We start from the raw sequence: 16,234 nt of genomic DNA, 5'->3' as shown, positions 1-16,234 counted from the left end.
CAATCGTACTTGCTGCGCCAATATCTCGTCAGTGAGACACTCTCGCCTTTCATCCACCTCTTGAAGGCACTCATTCATGTGTGGTGTCCAGCGTAGCGCATCAATTTTGTGCAAGAGCGATGAGACACAGAAAATACGATGAGCCCACGCTTCAGGAAAGGTATGGAACAACAGACTGACATTGACGTAATCAGAAAGCAACCAAGCACAGCTCTCCGTTCCTCCATGGTCCGAATTGTGGGTGATTTCGGACGATTTTGAGAATTCATACAAAGCGACACCTGCGGGTTTTCGGGCAGGGGCTTATTAAGACCAAGATCAAATACTAATAATGTGGCAAGCTGTGTAAAGACGGATAGGGAGGGTCTGCTTTGCACCTGGTAATTGATCCTGAGAGAAAGTAGTCAGTATCTGATAACTCGAGTTTGCGAGGCAGAAAACCCATGATAATGTAATTTTGTGGGGCAGAAACCCCATACCAACCAACATATGCCAGAAGTCCTAAGAGGAGATCAATACTCTGATCAGACCTAAGCAGCATTTCCTGCGCCAGTGTATCTCGTATTTTGCTGCCAAGTACTTGTTGCTGTGACGTTGATCTCGAAGCTATCGTCATTATGCAAAGCCATGAAAAGGGTCATTCTTGACGGAGTTGCCGCGCAGTGGCGGTAGATGGAACATAAATGAATGGAAAGTACTTTGATTTGTGGGTATGAAAATCGACCGCATCATACAGAAAGGATGCTGAGGAGTCACTCAAAGTGCCCTCGAATTGGTTTTCCCTGGCGTCAAGACTGGTAGATTCGGGACATAGTCACCCAAGACGCTCGTCACTGATCCAAGAAGTCTTACCATTTGTTCGGACATTGCTGTGATGCGCAGAATCGGACAACGCAGCTATCTCCTGAGTATGATGGCATCGGATTGTGCCCCTGCCTTGAGCAGCGACACTAGACCATCACGTTCCTGCTCGAGCCGTGCTGATTTGGAGATGACTGGTTTTTTTATGGAATATGGCGTCGAACTGTCACTGACGGCCAGCATTCCAATCAAGCAATGGCATCTGACAACATCAATTCATGTGTACCACAGAGCTTTGGGTTCGTGATGATGACCTCTCACAACGACCGTCAATCCTACGAATTTTACATTTGCACTTGGACTGAGAACAGTCCACGCATGCTCGACCATATGGTGCTGGGATGGCATCATTCATTCTTTCCAGGAAGATTGTTCGAATCGGCTATGAAACCAGGATTGTATTTGGAAGAGATTCGACCGTCCCAACGTCACGGATGTCGGCACCGAAAGTCCTGCACATGGTCTGAAGGGTTGTCTGGACAATGCGTTCACATCTGCTTCGGACTTATACTTGACCTGAGCCCGAGTTATATGGCTTATCGTCCTCAAAAGCTCAATTCATGCGCCCATAGGAAAGAGCTCGTTGGAGGGCCGCCTTCCGAAAGTAGGGTTAGGGCTACTTACTAGCGGTATACTCGTATTTGACCGCCTGTAGAAAATTCCTTGAAACTTTCTTTGCGGCGAGAATCGAGCTTTCATGATCTCAGCGGAGAGGAAAACATTCTTGCCTGATAACATCGCCGTGTTTCGATCATTGCCACTGTAGCAGCCTTTTTTTTCTCTTTTTTCTTGAACAGCCACGCGGTTTCCCCCTCATGGCCTCAGCAATGGCCCAAGTAAGGAATTGCGCGTGGGGTTTTAACCTCCACTGATTGGCCATGAGCTCTCCGCCTTCTCCGTCATGTCTTCAAGTGTTGTACGATTCAACCAAGTTCTTTCAAGGCCGTTGACCATTGAGGAAGGTGTTAAATTCGAGGTGGTGGGGCGTCGCACGAGGTGCATAAGGTACGAGTCCTCGCTGTTCGGGCAGTACCTGCATTTTCAATCTGCATCTACTCTACAGAGAACTTCCTAAAGCACCATGCATTACCCCATCATCAACATGGCCGCCCTCGCGGTACCGCTGTTGCTACCAGTACTAACGGCAACCCAGCACACCAGCGCTACAATCCCTGGAATCTCAGCATACACCGTCACTGCTGGTTTTCCAACCTCTGCCTTCCCTACCTATTGGGAAGCGCCTGTCGAGACTCAAGAGCCTCAGCCAGCCCTCTACGACCCTGTCCTCAATATCACGTTCCCCTTGAATCTCACGAATCCAGAGACGATCCCAACGACCGACAATGACCCAATCTACTACCCTCAGCCGTTGGCCAACATCTCCAACTCGTCCACTGCGGCCTTGTTGCAAGCAGCGTACACAAATATCACGGATATAATTGAGAGTAACACCACGGCCAGCAATTGCACAAAATGTATGGCGGCATTGAATGTTGGGAAAACGGTCGCTCAGTATGCGCCTGAGAGCGTCCCAGATCTTTTGGTTAAGCTCTGCGAGGCTTTCCAGTTCAGCTCGAATGCAACTTGCGTTGACAACTATGCCGCAGGCAGCTTCGGGGCCATTTGGACTCAGGTGTTGGCACTTGCGGACGTGACTGGCCTGGATGGGCGATATATCTGCAACGACCTTAGTAGTACCTTCTGCCCAGCGCCAGCGACTTCGCCTCTCAACGTGACGGGCTTGTTCCCCAAGCCCAAACCCAAGAATGCGTGCGCACCCAAAGCTTCTGGAAAACGAGTCAAGGTCCTACATTTGTCGGACTTTCACCTTGATCCAAGATACTCCGCTGCATCAGAAGCAAATTGCTCAGCAGGCTTGTGCTGCAGGACGAATGTTCATGCTACTGGAGATGCTGTTGGGCAGGTGACTGTACCCGCGCCGCTCTACGGTTCATTCAAGTGTGACACGCCTTACTACCTTGGTCTGGCTGCTCTTCAAGCGATCGCGCCTTTGACTGGAACACATGGCAATTCTTCTGTTGCATGGACTGTCTACACGGGAGACCTTGTCTCACACGACAGCCAGAACCAGCTCTCTCGTGCTTATACTGAGTATGCTGAGGTCAGCGTGTATGATCTTTTCAGGGAGTATATTGGGAGCCCGGTCTTTCCTGTGCTTGGCAATCACGATTCCAATCCGGAGGCTATCGACGCACCGCATAGTCTTCCAGGGCCGCTTGGACAACAGTTCAGCTGGAACTACAACCACGTGGCCTCGCTGTGGCAGCAAAATGGCTGGATCAACTCGACTACAGCGAATGAAGCAAGGCTGCACTACGGTGCCTACTCTGTGCTAAATCAATACGGCCTGCGTATTATCACCTTAAATACTGACTTTTGGTATCGAAGTAATTTTCTGTGAGTCACTGTGGCAAATTTCTTCTTTTCTTTTCATAGCTGACATTTGCAAAGCAACTATATTAACACTTCCAACCCAGACGTCTCTGGCATGCTTAACTTCCTGATCCAGGAACTGCAAGCCGCAGAAGATGCCAAGGAGAGAGTTTGGATCCTAGGCCACGTCTTGGCCGGGTGGGACGGTAGCAATCCTCTACCCAACCCAACTAATCTATTCTATCAGATCGTCGACCGATACTCGCCTCACGTCATAGCCAATATTTTCTTTGGTCATACGCATGAGGACCAAGTCATGATCTATTACGCAAACAACGGCACTGTCCAGACATCTGAGAACGCCTTGACACTAGGCTGGATTGGTCCTTCCGTCACTCCCTTGACAAATCTCAACAGTGGCTTCCGCATGTACGAGGTCGATACTGGCTCATTTGAGATCTACGAGGCCTATACTTGGTTCTCCAATGTGTCAAGCTTCCCTCACCTCAACGTGTCTAAGAGTGGTCCAACCTACCAATTTGAGTACTCAACTCGTGAGGCTTACAACATCAGCTGGCCAGAGGCGTCGCCGCTGGATGCGAAGTATTGGCAAGCAGTGACAGAAGCTATGGAAACCGACTTCAGTCTCGTGGAAAAGTTCAATTCTTTTCAAGGGAAGAGCAGTGTTCTGACTCCCAATTGTACCAGTGCAGCTTGTGCTAAAGCCAAGATTTGTTACATTAGAAGTGGTTCCGCGGTCTTGGGCAGGCAGTGTCCGCAAGGATATGGATCAGTGCAGTCGGCCTTTGACCCGCCAAGCACTTAGATGCGTTGGCCATCATTGGCGCTGACGGCGGAATTATTGACGAAAAGAAGTCATAGCAGATACATCAGTGCACCCTTATTACGATCGCTGTGCTCATTCTTCAGGGTGCCTCCACAATGGCGTGAATTCAGAAGTATCTCTACCTATGCTCACCCCACTGGTGCCACCACGACTTGATGTCTTGGCAGGTAGGGCTGATAATGAACGCTAGCCAGATCTGTTCAAATTATCCCTGCATATTCAACCCAGCGACTTTAGACATACATTATTAAATGCTGGCTGACTGTCTACCAACGGTAGCAAAGGTAGGAGCAAGTGACCTTTGGCTTGCTTACAGTGGTGTTCAGAAGAGCGGTCACGATTTTATCACTGAATGAGTGGGTTTGCCTGTATGACAGACTCCCCGTAATTCAGAAAATAAGAAACACCGCAACACCATTGTACCAGCGCCAATAGGAATTGAACCTATTACGAATTAGATACCTCTAACCTAATTCTGCATGTGCTTTGTGTTCATCGCCTCCTTGATCTAGCCTTAAATGGACTGTTTCAAATACGACTGCCTCGGCGTCATCTATGCCTAGAGGCTGAGTGCGGGCGAGCCTGGGTAAGAAGCGGAGTAGAGGATGCGGTCGTGAAGGCGACCAATTCCCTGGGTCGCCGCCGGCTGTGGCAAGAGTGTCAGGCTCCAATGGAAACGCTCGGAGATGAGCCTCTTCATCTCCTGCCTCCCCATCGGACTTCACTTCCTTCATACTTCGGCTGTAAGTACTTACATACAGTAAAAGCACCACCATCCTGAACACCCGTCAAAAGTTTCTGCTCGTATCACTATGTCGGACATTCAGCACATTCACACACCAGAAGAGCTCCGACAATCGGAGTTGTCCGCGCCAGAACTCACATCAGACAGCACGTCTGTAACGGAGACCTTGGTTCCTGCGGATGCTACTCCGGCAGAAGCATCGTAAGCAGGGTCTTCTGAAAAGGACTCGACAAACTCGCCGACACCAGGCTCATCTACATCTTCGCATGGAAATGAAGCAGCTCAAGGTGGGTCGTACTCTTTCCCCATATGAATAATAATCATCACTAATATCTATGGCTGTTCAGCTCATCTACAGTCGCATCGGGACACTCCTAGATACGCCGCACCTGGGGTCATTCGATCATGTAAGTTGTCACCCCAGAGGCACAACTCCTGTTGATTCGTCCGCAGTGGACTCATATCCCTGAGGCTACCCTCGCATGGCCGCAACCTGTGATTGCGACGCGAAGTTCAGCATCTGCCGTAAATTTGGTTGGCTGCACAATCGCGTGCTACTCCATCTGCAGGCGGAGCTGGCAAGGCTGGAGTATGACCTTGAATGGATAGATGCTGCGCAAGCCGAAAGACAGGAATTCAAAGCGACGCATGCGACAAGTCCAACAGAAAAGAAATGCTTACAGAAATCAGGACGAAGCTCGCAGGATACGACGACCTTGTCTTCCGGCTTCGAAAGAAAAACGCAATGAAGAGGCCAACAAGGGCGAACGAGGACAAAGTGTTTACTCGTGCTTGCAAAAGCGTTACATTTACGGAGGCCCAATGGACTTTTCGAAGGGACGACCTCGTTGCTCTTGCAGACGATGCTGCTGAACAGAGCTGGTTCAATTTCATGATGGCCTATCCAAAGGATTTCGCCCCACGACTGTTCAATGTAAGATTCATTGGCTTTCCGCGAAATGCTCCTACGTGACACTCGTGGATCAATACCCTCTGATACTTCCCAGGGCGTCTTCCAATCTCGCGAGCGGCGCATCAAGACCGGCCCTAATCCCGACATCTTCATCTACTCACCAGTTCGAATGGACGCCTTCTATCGCGCAACTCTCACAGTGATTGGCACCGGCATCGTCCTTGGGCCCATTTCCGTTCCGAAGTTGCTCAGTCGGAACCCTATGCTAACAATCTATGCGTCTACACAGGGTTTCTCAATGTTCTGTGCGGTCTTCACTAAGACCAAGAGAGACCAGGTGTTTGCAGCAACGGGTGGGTACTGTGCCCTACAAGTGATGGCTATGTTGCTTGGTCCCCTCATGAAATGGATCTGAGACGTGGCTTAAGGCCGTGATTTCAAAAAAAAAACGGCTTAAAGAATATGCAATCTGGCAGATGCTTTGGATTTGAAGCCGTGGTGTTCTGTATTTCGAAACAGACGGGCTTTTGAACTAGTCGACGGGGCAAATATTTCGGGTTTGAAAGCAGGAGGATCTGTTGTTCTCAAGCTCTTCGAAGCATGCAGGTGGCCACACTCGTTAGGTACATGAGTTATGACTCAATATTTGGAGGATTCGAACTGGGAGATACCATGCACTAGATTCCAGTGAGAGAAGTATCCATGACAGCAAATGTTATCCCCGTCCACCCTCCGGTCCAAGCATCAAAGTTTTAAGCGTACCCTCGTTGATGAGATGCTTAATATCCAGATCTTGGCATGTGAGATATGAATGATGGAGTGCTCCTGCTGATCGCGGTGCTCCAGGGCCGCGCTTTCTCTTTCTGATTGAGACTACTCTTGCTTGCGCCCCTCTTAGTCGAAGATTGTACCTGAACCATCCATACAATCTTGACAGCAACAAAGTTTAAGTATTATTCTACATCAGCTTCGCGACATCACTACTCTCATAATCAAGACCGTTTTCCAATCAGCGGTAAATGGCATCTGATATTATCAGGACTCGCAGTACCGAAACACCAGGCCTCACAATCACTCATCGCCGTGAGCATGCAAACACCCCTCAATACTCTTTCCATCAAGCTGACGTCTCTTCCAGTCCAAACGACAATGTCATACCCAGATCCAATGCAACATGGCCAGTCCACAACACCATACCCACCTCCAATGCAATTGGCTCAGGGACCGTTGCCATACCCACTTTCAATGCTACCAGGCCAATCAACTACGTCGTGCTCACCTCCTATGCAACCTGGTCAATCAACAACATCATACCCACATCCGATGCCACCGGCCCAGGAGACAGTTGCATACCCACCTCCAATGCCACCGGATCAGGGACCGATGTCATACCCACCTCCAATGCTAACTGGCCAACCAGGCCAAATCACACCGTTCCAGCTACCCCAAGCACCAGCTCAAGCAACAATGTCATCCACACCTCAAATGCAGCCAGACGGAGGGGCAATGTCACAGGTACCTCAAATGCTACCGACGCCCTTCACCACCCCATCGGCTTATGATCAGACTGCTCCGCAGTCCAATGATAGGCCTATAGTCGAGCCTCTAGTCGTGTGGTGCGTCTGCATCCCTGGTGACGGCTCCCCTATCCACAGAAAGATGATCGAGATCGTCACTGGAGAAAACGACCCGACTTATTACATGCCCGCACTACAGAATTGGTGGCCGAAAGGGGATCCGACTGCGAAGGCTGTGGTACGTGTTCAGGGAATCCAACGCTGTTCTACCACGTGCTGGATCTTGAAATACGTCTTGGGAGTGTCTGCTCAAAAAACATATTTCGCGATTGAAAGTCCAACTTCGAGAAAGCAAAGCTAACCCTAAAGTGTCACTTAGTACCCAACCCTACATGCACCATTCGATCCTGCACCCCTGGGCGGCTACTACTTCCTCTTTACCATCGTCGATGCCGTTACCATCCCTTGCAATGCCTGGCTTGGGCACCGTACCTGCGGCGACGCATTCCTTCTGAAAATCAACGAGTTCCTATGCAAGCCTAGGTCTGGACATACGGCACTTCGGTACGCGATCTATCAAAGTGTGCCGGAAGACATGATTGTGAGCCCGTTGTTAGCGGAAATAATGCGGCCAATAGAGTGGATGATTTTGCCACCGCATGACCGTATAATGAGGTTGGGATTTGCCAGGGCCATGAGAGAGAGGGAGGAAACGCAGCCAAGGGAGAACGAAGAGAATGACAAGGAGAACGGAGAGACTAACAGGGAGAACGAAGAGAGGGACAGGGAGAACGGAGAGACTGACAGGGAGAACGAAGAGAGGAACAGGGAGAACGAAGAGACTAACAGGGAGAACGAAGAGAGAAACCAGGTGAGGGGACAAAAGAGACAGAGGATTTTCAAGAAGAGAAAAAGGATTACCAAGCTGGAACAGAGGAGGAGGGATCACGAGGAGAGGAAGAGGTATAGGGAACAGATGAGGAGGGAATTGGAGGAGAAGCAGAGGGACTGGGATATGATGACGAGCGAACAAAGAGAGCTGATAGAGTCGAAGAAAGATCAGTTGGAGAAAGAATTGAGGGAGAGGGAACGGGAGGAGATCAGGAGGGAGACAGCTCAGAGGCAGATTGTGAGGGATCAGAGGAATTGGGAGAGGCTGGAAAGGCAGGACAAGGAACAGAAAGGGATGGTACAGAGGGAGAGGGAGAGAGAGAGGGAGAGAGAGAGGAAAGAGAGGGAGGAGAGCGAGGAGAGGGTGCAGCACGAGAGGATAGAGTATGAACGGGCATTTGCGGCGGAAATTATGCGTAAATATGTTTATGGGTGAGTGCTTCCTGCTTGGACTCTGAGATCGTGCTTTGTGTTCTCTTGGAGATAGACATGCGTCTCTACAACAAGACTCTACGCTCTGAGTTGTCGACAAGTCGCTAACATCTACGAGGGAATCGGAACAGATGGATCAGAGCGAGAGGCAGGAGAGCGAGAGGGGGAGAGAGTGGCGTATGAGCGAGCATCCGCGGCGGAGGTTTTGATTGGGCTGCCCTATCAGTGAGTGCTTCCTAACTAGGACTCTGCGATCGTGCTTTGGGTTCTTTTGGAGATCTGCATGTGCCCCCTTGCAATGAAACTCTGCGCCTCGAGTTGTTGACGAGTAGCTAATGTCTGAGAACAGGCTTCGACCAGGGATGGCCACAACGCCGGACCCATCATCTGAAGCGAGACATGCTCTTACACCTTCTGAAGCGGCTCATCATCCACCAAGGCTGCCTTTAATCAATCAGCCAACTGCGAATGAGCGTCCTCAAATGCCTATCTCTGATGCTGGCCGCGATGAGCGTCGAGAGGCATACGAAGCACCAGCGAGGGAAGTGGAGGTTCATGAAGATTACGACGTCATTGAGGGAGGCTGGCGACATGCTTCTTCAGCTTATGATCCACTCATCATCACCGGATCCGCCCCTTACGATAATCCCCTGCCCTTAATTGAAGAGCAGGATGCGTCTACGGGTAATAACCAACCCGGACATCTTGATCCCCCAGAGCCACCATTTGAAGAACGCTATGGGTTCGCACCTTTCGACAGTTTCGCTCCTTACGATAATTTCTTGCCCTCAATTGAAGAGCAGGATGCGTCTACAAGTATCAACCAACCCGGACTTCTCGATCCCCCAGAGCCACCATTTGAAGAACGCTATGGGTTTACACCTTTCGACAGTTTCGCCCCTTACGATAATCTCTTGCCCTTGATTGAAGAGCAGGATGCCTCTCCGAGTGTCAATCAACCCGCGCCTCACGAGCCCCCAGAGCCGTCATTTGAAGAACGCTATGGGCTTGCACCCATTGAGAGTCTCGCCCCCTACCATAGTCTCTTGCCCTCAATTGAAGAGCAGGATGCCTCTCCGAGTATCAACCAACGCGCGCCTCACGAGCCCCCAGAGCCGTCATTTGAAGAACGCTATGGGCTTGCACCCATTGAGAGTCTCGCCCCCTACCATAGTCTCTTGCCCTCAATTGAAGAGCAGGATGCCTCTCCGAGTATCAACCAACGCGCGCCTCACGAGTCCCCAGAGCCATCACTTGAAGAACGCTACGGTTTTGCACCCATCGACAGTCTCGCGCCTCACGATACAATAGGGTCATTACTTGATGAAAATTATGCACTTGCGAGCCCCAATCAACCCACGCCTCACGATACAATTGGGTCATCCTCTGGAGAACGCCGTGGGTTTACACCTATCGAGCGACCCGCGTCTCACGATACAATTGGGTCATTATTTGATGAAAATTATGCATTTGCGAGCCCCAATCAACCCACGCCTCACGATACAATTGGGTTATTATTTGATGAAAATTATGCATTTGCGAGCCCCAATCAACCCACGCCTCACGATACAATTGGGTCATCCTCTGGAGAACGCCGTGGGTTTACACCTATCGAGCAACCCGCGTCTCACGATATCGATGAGCCGTCATCTGGAGAACTGCATAGGTTCACAGGCATCGACGGACCTGGGCTTTACGACTCTCCTGATCAGTTGTTTGGAAGGCAGAGTGCATCTACACAGAACAAGCCTCCTGATCAACAGGGTCAATAATTGCCGGACTGAGGATTCTCTTGTTGAACTTCCACGGCTTTGTTATAAAAAGGTGGGCCGACTGTCTGACAGAGCTGAAGCTTGTTGGAGTATACATTACCCGTTCTCAACCAACTCTGATTATACATTAAGAAGACTTTATACAAGTCTGGACGATTTCAAAATTCCGTCCTCCGTCATTCCTCAACTCAGAATCTATGGCCTTAGCTAGCACAACCAGCCTAGCACCCGTCCACCTCGTCAACTCCCCCTTCAAGCGCTTGCGCAACTACCCAGCCATCCCCACCATCCTCGAACAATCAAGCAACCAACAGGCTCCCCTCAGCCTCACTCCCATAAACCTGTCCGTTCGGCGTATACGTCAACAGATACCTCATCTGCCCATACACCTGATCCCACCTCCAGCCTTTGATCCAGTAAGACTGCTGCTGCAGGTTTGACTCGGCGTCGTAGTGTGCTTTGTTGTAGACGCGTTGGCCGATTTTGAAAGAGGGCTGGTGTTGGGAGAGTCAGCTGGAGATGACTTTGCTTTCTGTCTGACAATACTGGTAATGGCGATGCATGCATGCGTGCGTAAGTACGTACCCTTGGATGCGGCAGCCTGGCGGAGGGGACGGGGTCGGCGCGTTGCCAGGTTGTGGTTGTGGAGGGCGGAGTTGGGGGGAAGAGGCGGTTGAGGAGGGTTCGGGGGGGTTGCATTTTGGATGGGGATGGGGATGGCGATGGCGATGCGAGGGTGTGTGTGTGTGGGGAGTATGAGGGAGGTTCAGGATTCTAGCTGTGAATTAAAAGAAAACGATGTTTTTTGTCGCTCGGAGACATGTGTAGAATTCTATGTGGATCGAATGAATCAATAGATTGGAAAGAAAGAGAGAGAATGTAGAAAAGAAAAAAGATGCATGCTGTGACGCCTTGGAGAGAGCCTCGTTTGAAGGGGTGCCGCCTCAGACCGTGCAGCTGCAGCGCTTGCGGCGACAATAGTTATCGATTGGTGCATCTACCCGGTCGGGCAGCCACGTTCCGGAAACGATGAGGAGGGAGGAGGCTGAGTGAGAATGAAAACAAAGGATTGGATGTCCAAATTTGGGCAGACAAAGCGAAGTCTGGCGCGCCTGTTTCTCATCGGTAAGGTAAGCTAGTGCTGGCAGGGCGGTAGCGCGAGATGTGAAATGTAGATGTTAGCTCTTAGTGTTATATATGTATGACGGTTCATGATGATCTCGAGTGGAAATGGGCTATGCTGGCACCCAGATATACCTCTCCGATGCACAGGAATATAGATTGCAACAGGCAGCCGACGAGCCGAGATGCGTGCGTACTTGCAACAGGGTATCGACCTCCGCCCTCCGATGGCCAATGCAAGCCCAACAAGTAGAGATGTCGTATACTCATCGCTTCATCAATCATCCTCGAGGTCAATCACCTCACGAGGCGCACTCTGCCTCGCCGCCGACACGCTCGCGGTCCTTGCTGCCGCCAGCCCCGCACTCTTCCTGCCTGTGCCGTCCCCAGACTCGCCAGTCGCCTCTTCCTCCTCCTTGATCTCCCACTCTCCAGAGTCGTGAAGTATGATCACCTTTGCGTCCAATTTACCTCTTTCTTTGAGCGCCGTGCGTACGTCCACGAAGAATGTGTCAATCATCAGACTCTGTGGCCGGGCATCCTGGCCGCAGATAGGGCACCTGAATTCATCTGGTCCACACGGTTCGCCGGGGACTTTGGCAGTACGCGTTTGTAGGAAGGTATCGCGGTCGAAGCATTGGTTATGGTGGCAGTTTATTCCTCTCACCGGGACATCGAAGATGCGGGCGGTGAAGGGGTCGGTGAGGTCAAGCACCTTTTGTGATTGGATGACTTCGATCTCCGGATCCGGAGTTTTGGACTGATCTAGAATGCGCTTGCGGGCCTCGAGCCATGGGAGAATCTTCATCTCATCCTTGATCTTCTGCTCGTCGACGACCTGTATGATTTCTACTCCAATGGCAAACCTGGTGTTGCTATCTTTTTGAAAACCGATGACAGCGGTCGAGAGACTGTTCTGGCCCTCTTTAATATAAGACGTCACGTCGATAGGAAGGTCTTTTCCGTGATGTGTCTTCTTCCGAATGTCAAGCGCAATTCCGTTGAGAACGACGGCGGTGCTACCTGGCCAGACATTGTCTGCAACAGCCCACTCATTCTGAGTAGGCATCCCAGCTCTGTCCTTGAGACTTATGCAGCGGATTCGACAAAGCCGAGAGCCTGGCACGATCGCCCTTGTTGAGGGAGCCCCATGAGAACCGGGGGTATCACGTGCGAACCAATCGGTGAGCTCTTTGCTCACGCTGAAGTCCCAGCTCACATGGCGACTTTGGCTGTTGAGCTCCTCGGGAGGCATTAAGATATGCTTGATAAATCTGTAGCACTTTGCCATGCTGCTTGGATCCTCCTTCGGGTCAAAGTATGCCAGTGTTGGACTCCTGAGGTGAGCTTGATGGAGAGCGGACACGGTGGGATTTGCATGAGTTGGAAGAGCAGGGTAGGAGCGTATGAATGGAGTGGGGTTCGTATGGGGCGGAAGAGAAGAGGAGGAGTGTATGAATGGTTGGGGACTCAGTGCCGGCAGACTTGTTTCACTTGCGTGGTTGCTAAAGGTTCTCCGATTTTCAGGCTGTGTACGGGGCCGAGGATTAGCAATGTTTGAAGATGGTACTCGGTTATGAGACTGCTGTTGCAGTCCAATATTCTGCTGGATTTGGTGCGCATGAGAATGTCTGGGCACGTTTGTTGGTAGCACATACGGTGTTCGTTGGGCTGGCGTCGTCGGCAATGGATTGTCGTGAAGATTATCAAGAGCCCCCAATGAATTTCCCGCAATACCGGACGTGCGACGTTCCCTCTGGTGCTGCTGACCGATTCGTTGCCCGGGTGAGTTCATGGAGGCACCTGGACTAGAAAAGCCCTGCAATGTCGTAGGTGATTGTGTAAATCTATTGGAGGCTAGAGTTTGAAATTGACTCAAAAGGTTGCCTTGTCTACAGATCTGAATTTCCTGGATCGCTATGGGCGCTGGGCCCGACACAGCGGATAGACTGTGGCGCTGTGCTGCGTGTAGATCGACTGGCAGAGGAGATTGAGTATTCATGTTGTGCTCAGACTGAGACGTATTGCGTCTGTTTGAATTTGCGTTTGCTGGGGCTAGACGAGCCTGACTCTGTTGCTGCCGCGGAGGAGCTACACTCGCCGTTGGCTGTGCGACTGTATGTCCTCGGTGGAACCCCAGTGCTTGCTGATAGTCCTTGATAACAGCCTGTTGGTAGAGCGTTACTAATTCGACGGGGATGCTGCCTGATGACAAGCGGCTCATGACATCTTTGTAGTCTCTATTGAATACGTCTTCAGTATTGTAAAAACAATCATCCGGCTTGCCAGGCCATATGTCCCTCAACACTGCGCGGAAAATGATCTGCTGGAACAGAAATGATTCTACATTGAAAAGCACAATGAGCTCGTCGACCAGAGGCGGATACATCCTTTTCGTGCACCGAGACCACATGTCATCCCAAAACGTTGCCATCTTCTCTAGACATCTCAGTACGCTAGCGTATGCGGATGCAAACTCTGGCCTCTTCATAATCAAGTCCACTAAAGGTAAAGGAAAGGTCGAAAACCATGAAACGGCCTCGTCGACCATTTTTCCATTAGAAACCAACAAAAAGGCAACCACGTCCAGGCCCTTTCTGTGCATTTCGTTGAGACCGGGTATCTGTCTATTTGACTTTCGAACTTCGTGGTCGAAGCAAAAGAGTTGATGCAAGACTAGATAGAAGTGATCCGATTTTTCGCAGGCCTCGCGAAGCAATCCTAAACGTGGCCGCTCGATATGGCTACCTTCGCGGTTTGGCAAAATTGTGACGAGCTGCATCCGTTGTGTCAGGGCCCAAAAGAATGGATGCATCTCGATTCCTGAAGAACTGACGGCTGCACTACTCTGACCTTCCTGACTGGGTAGCGCTGTAGTCTTCGATGGTATTACTAAAGCGTCTTCGGAAGATGAGCCGGGAAGGCTTTGCAGTCGCTTCCTAGGCTCGTTCGTGACGTCTTGCGGGCGTTTGTTGGCGACGAAAGCTGGAAGATCATGATCAGCTTCCGACCTTGGTTGGCTCTTGGAGCCCGGAGGCCGACCTTGTTGTCGAGGACAGCTCGATGAGCTAGCGCCAGACAATTCTGGTGCAACCGCATAAGCAGCTATCTGACTAGGCCCGTAGTTACTTTTTCCAGCATCCTTGAGCAGTTTCTGAAACTTGTCCATGCCTCCGCATCTTGTCACGAGCTCCTCTAGGGTTGCCGTTGGGGCCTGGACCGGCCGGGCTTCGGTTGGTTGAGGCTGTGGTCCTTCGTCTTCGATTTCTACCGCATGGACGCTGTTTTGCGGAGCTTCCACGCTTGGGCTTGGAGATGGGAGTACATTCTCGGCGTTGGCAGAGACGTCCATCGGAATTGCCGGTGGGGTGTATGGATTTTCTTCTAGCGCCGGCGGCGATAGGACCGGCGGAATTGAGCCGGCAGCGAGAGAAGTCGAAGGCCTAGTTGTGTGATTCTTTGCGCCTCCCTGCATCTGCAGTTGCGCAGGGCAGCTGCCACGGTCGGAGTCGGGTCCGAATGCTGTACTAGGCAGGTCGCTGTTCTTCCCAGTCACGGATACCTCGGGCGCCAACTCAGCTCTACGTGAAATTATTGATGCTTGCTCTTGGGCTTTCGGCATGGAGACTTTTGGGGTGGATCGATCTCGTGTGGACTGCGGTGATTGGCCTGTCATCCAGGCTTTTTGTGTGCCACCTACGAAGGCATTGGTAGTTGAATTGGACCGCTGAAATTCGTCCGTCGTCCGCGTCTGGGCTTTGGCGGCACGCATTTTGGCCTGGATCTTGGAAGGCTTCTCTAAAGCCTTCGTGAATTAATGGAAATGAGTCTGTTGAAGCAAAGTTGAACCGGCAAATATGCCTTTCTCGCCGAACAGGTACCAGAGGGAATCCACTGACAGGCGAAATTGGCTCATGGGAGCCTTTTGCTCATGATCTACCCATCAGTGAGCCCTGCTAAGAGCAACGTTGAGCATCGTGATGTATATGAATACGACTTGATGAACCTGCATCATATCTGAGGCAGGAACCTATTACAATGAATGCTTCCAAGACAAAACTTTGACCAATCTTGGACTGACCCACGTCAAAGTAGGGCGTAAAGTCCAGTGCATTGAGTGGAAGAAGGCTTGAAGATTGGAGGTGTGACAGCGGAGGCTGGTCTTCTACGGCGTATATGTACCTATCCCTGCCCGAGAAAGAAACGTCGACACTTGAAGAACTTGTTTATAATCACCAGGAAGAGCGGTGGTGTCTTTCCCGTATTCGAGTGATGCGTGCTGAAGTCTGTGTGAAGATGTTTTGATGGATTTGAGATTAAAAGCAGATACGAGTACCTTCCCCTGCAGAGGCTACTCTTAAGGGAGCCTTGCCCTTCTGGGTATAGTTGCCGACTAGCTCCCCTTAGCTAGGTATGCGCGCGAAAGTGACCGCTCCGAGCGCCTTGGGAGCCGGAGAAGTTGGCAATCGATTTGCTCCTCCAGCAATCAAGTTCACCAACATCTGCTATTCATCTTGCTCATAACACATCAACTTCTCAATCGCAAGCGCTACATACACATATCACTATATTGTAGGACTGCGGAACCGGAACCTGTCGGAACTATCCAAGGCAGAACATTTTCAGCCACCAAGCCCGTCATTGGATCATTTGCCGCAAGATTGGGCATTTGTTGGCTGAATGGTTCTCCTGGGAAAAAGGCCGAAGCATACGCGATCCATCAAATGCCGTTCCAGACCA

At 50.9% G+C, this 16,234-nt stretch overlaps 6 protein-coding genes across 6 annotated transcripts; 4 read left to right on the top strand and 2 right to left on the bottom strand.

The window, feature by feature from the left end:
• Positions 1 to 2,338: 2,338 nt before the first annotated feature.
• HO173_004448 (uncharacterized protein) lies at positions 2,339 to 4,081 on the top strand (the record flags this gene model as incomplete). Its single annotated transcript, XM_037306372.1, has 2 exons — positions 2,339 to 3,279; positions 3,334 to 4,081. The coding sequence occupies 2 exons, from the start codon at positions 2,339 to 2,341 to the stop codon at positions 4,079 to 4,081; spliced, it is 1,689 nt and encodes a 562-aa protein (XP_037166882.1).
• A 1,439-nt stretch (positions 4,082 to 5,520) lies between these two features.
• On the top strand, positions 5,521 to 6,175 carry HO173_004447 (uncharacterized protein; the record flags this gene model as incomplete). The annotated part of the gene is made up of 2 exons (XM_037306371.1): positions 5,521 to 5,781; positions 5,855 to 6,175. 2 exons carry the CDS (start codon positions 5,521 to 5,523, stop codon positions 6,173 to 6,175), a joined length of 582 nt encoding a protein of 193 aa, XP_037166881.1.
• A 734-nt stretch (positions 6,176 to 6,909) lies between these two features.
• HO173_004446 (uncharacterized protein) lies at positions 6,910 to 8,809 on the top strand (the record flags this gene model as incomplete). Its single annotated transcript, XM_037306370.1, has 3 exons — positions 6,910 to 7,515; positions 7,657 to 8,600; positions 8,719 to 8,809. The coding sequence occupies 3 exons, from the start codon at positions 6,910 to 6,912 to the stop codon at positions 8,807 to 8,809; spliced, it is 1,641 nt and encodes a 546-aa protein (XP_037166880.1).
• Positions 8,810 to 8,962: 153 nt separating this feature from the next.
• Positions 8,963 to 10,372, top strand: HO173_004445 (uncharacterized protein; the record flags this gene model as incomplete). The annotated part of the gene is made up of 1 exon (XM_037306369.1): positions 8,963 to 10,372. The coding sequence occupies one exon, from the start codon at positions 8,963 to 8,965 to the stop codon at positions 10,370 to 10,372; it is 1,410 nt and encodes a 469-aa protein (XP_037166879.1).
• Positions 10,373 to 10,671: 299 nt separating this feature from the next.
• Positions 10,672 to 11,071, bottom strand: HO173_004444 (uncharacterized protein; the record flags this gene model as incomplete). The annotated part of the gene is made up of 2 exons (XM_037306368.1): positions 10,672 to 10,866; positions 10,958 to 11,071. 2 exons carry the CDS (start codon positions 11,069 to 11,071, stop codon positions 10,672 to 10,674), a joined length of 309 nt encoding a protein of 102 aa, XP_037166878.1.
• Positions 11,072 to 11,771: 700 nt separating this feature from the next.
• Positions 11,772 to 15,266, bottom strand: HO173_004443 (uncharacterized protein; the record flags this gene model as incomplete). The annotated part of the gene is made up of 1 exon (XM_037306367.1): positions 11,772 to 15,266. The coding sequence occupies one exon, from the start codon at positions 15,264 to 15,266 to the stop codon at positions 11,772 to 11,774; it is 3,495 nt and encodes a 1,164-aa protein (XP_037166877.1).
• Between the last annotated feature and the right edge of the window lie 968 nt (positions 15,267 to 16,234).

The sequence above is a fragment of the Letharia columbiana genome (genome assembly GCF_014066305.1).
Source record: "Letharia columbiana isolate WasteWater2 chromosome Unknown Sc0000011_s2, whole genome shotgun sequence".
Taxonomy (NCBI): domain Eukaryota; kingdom Fungi; phylum Ascomycota; class Lecanoromycetes; order Lecanorales; family Parmeliaceae; genus Letharia; species Letharia columbiana.
The sequence above is the reverse complement of the archived record's forward strand: the minus strand, read 5'-3'. Positions and strand labels throughout refer to the sequence as shown.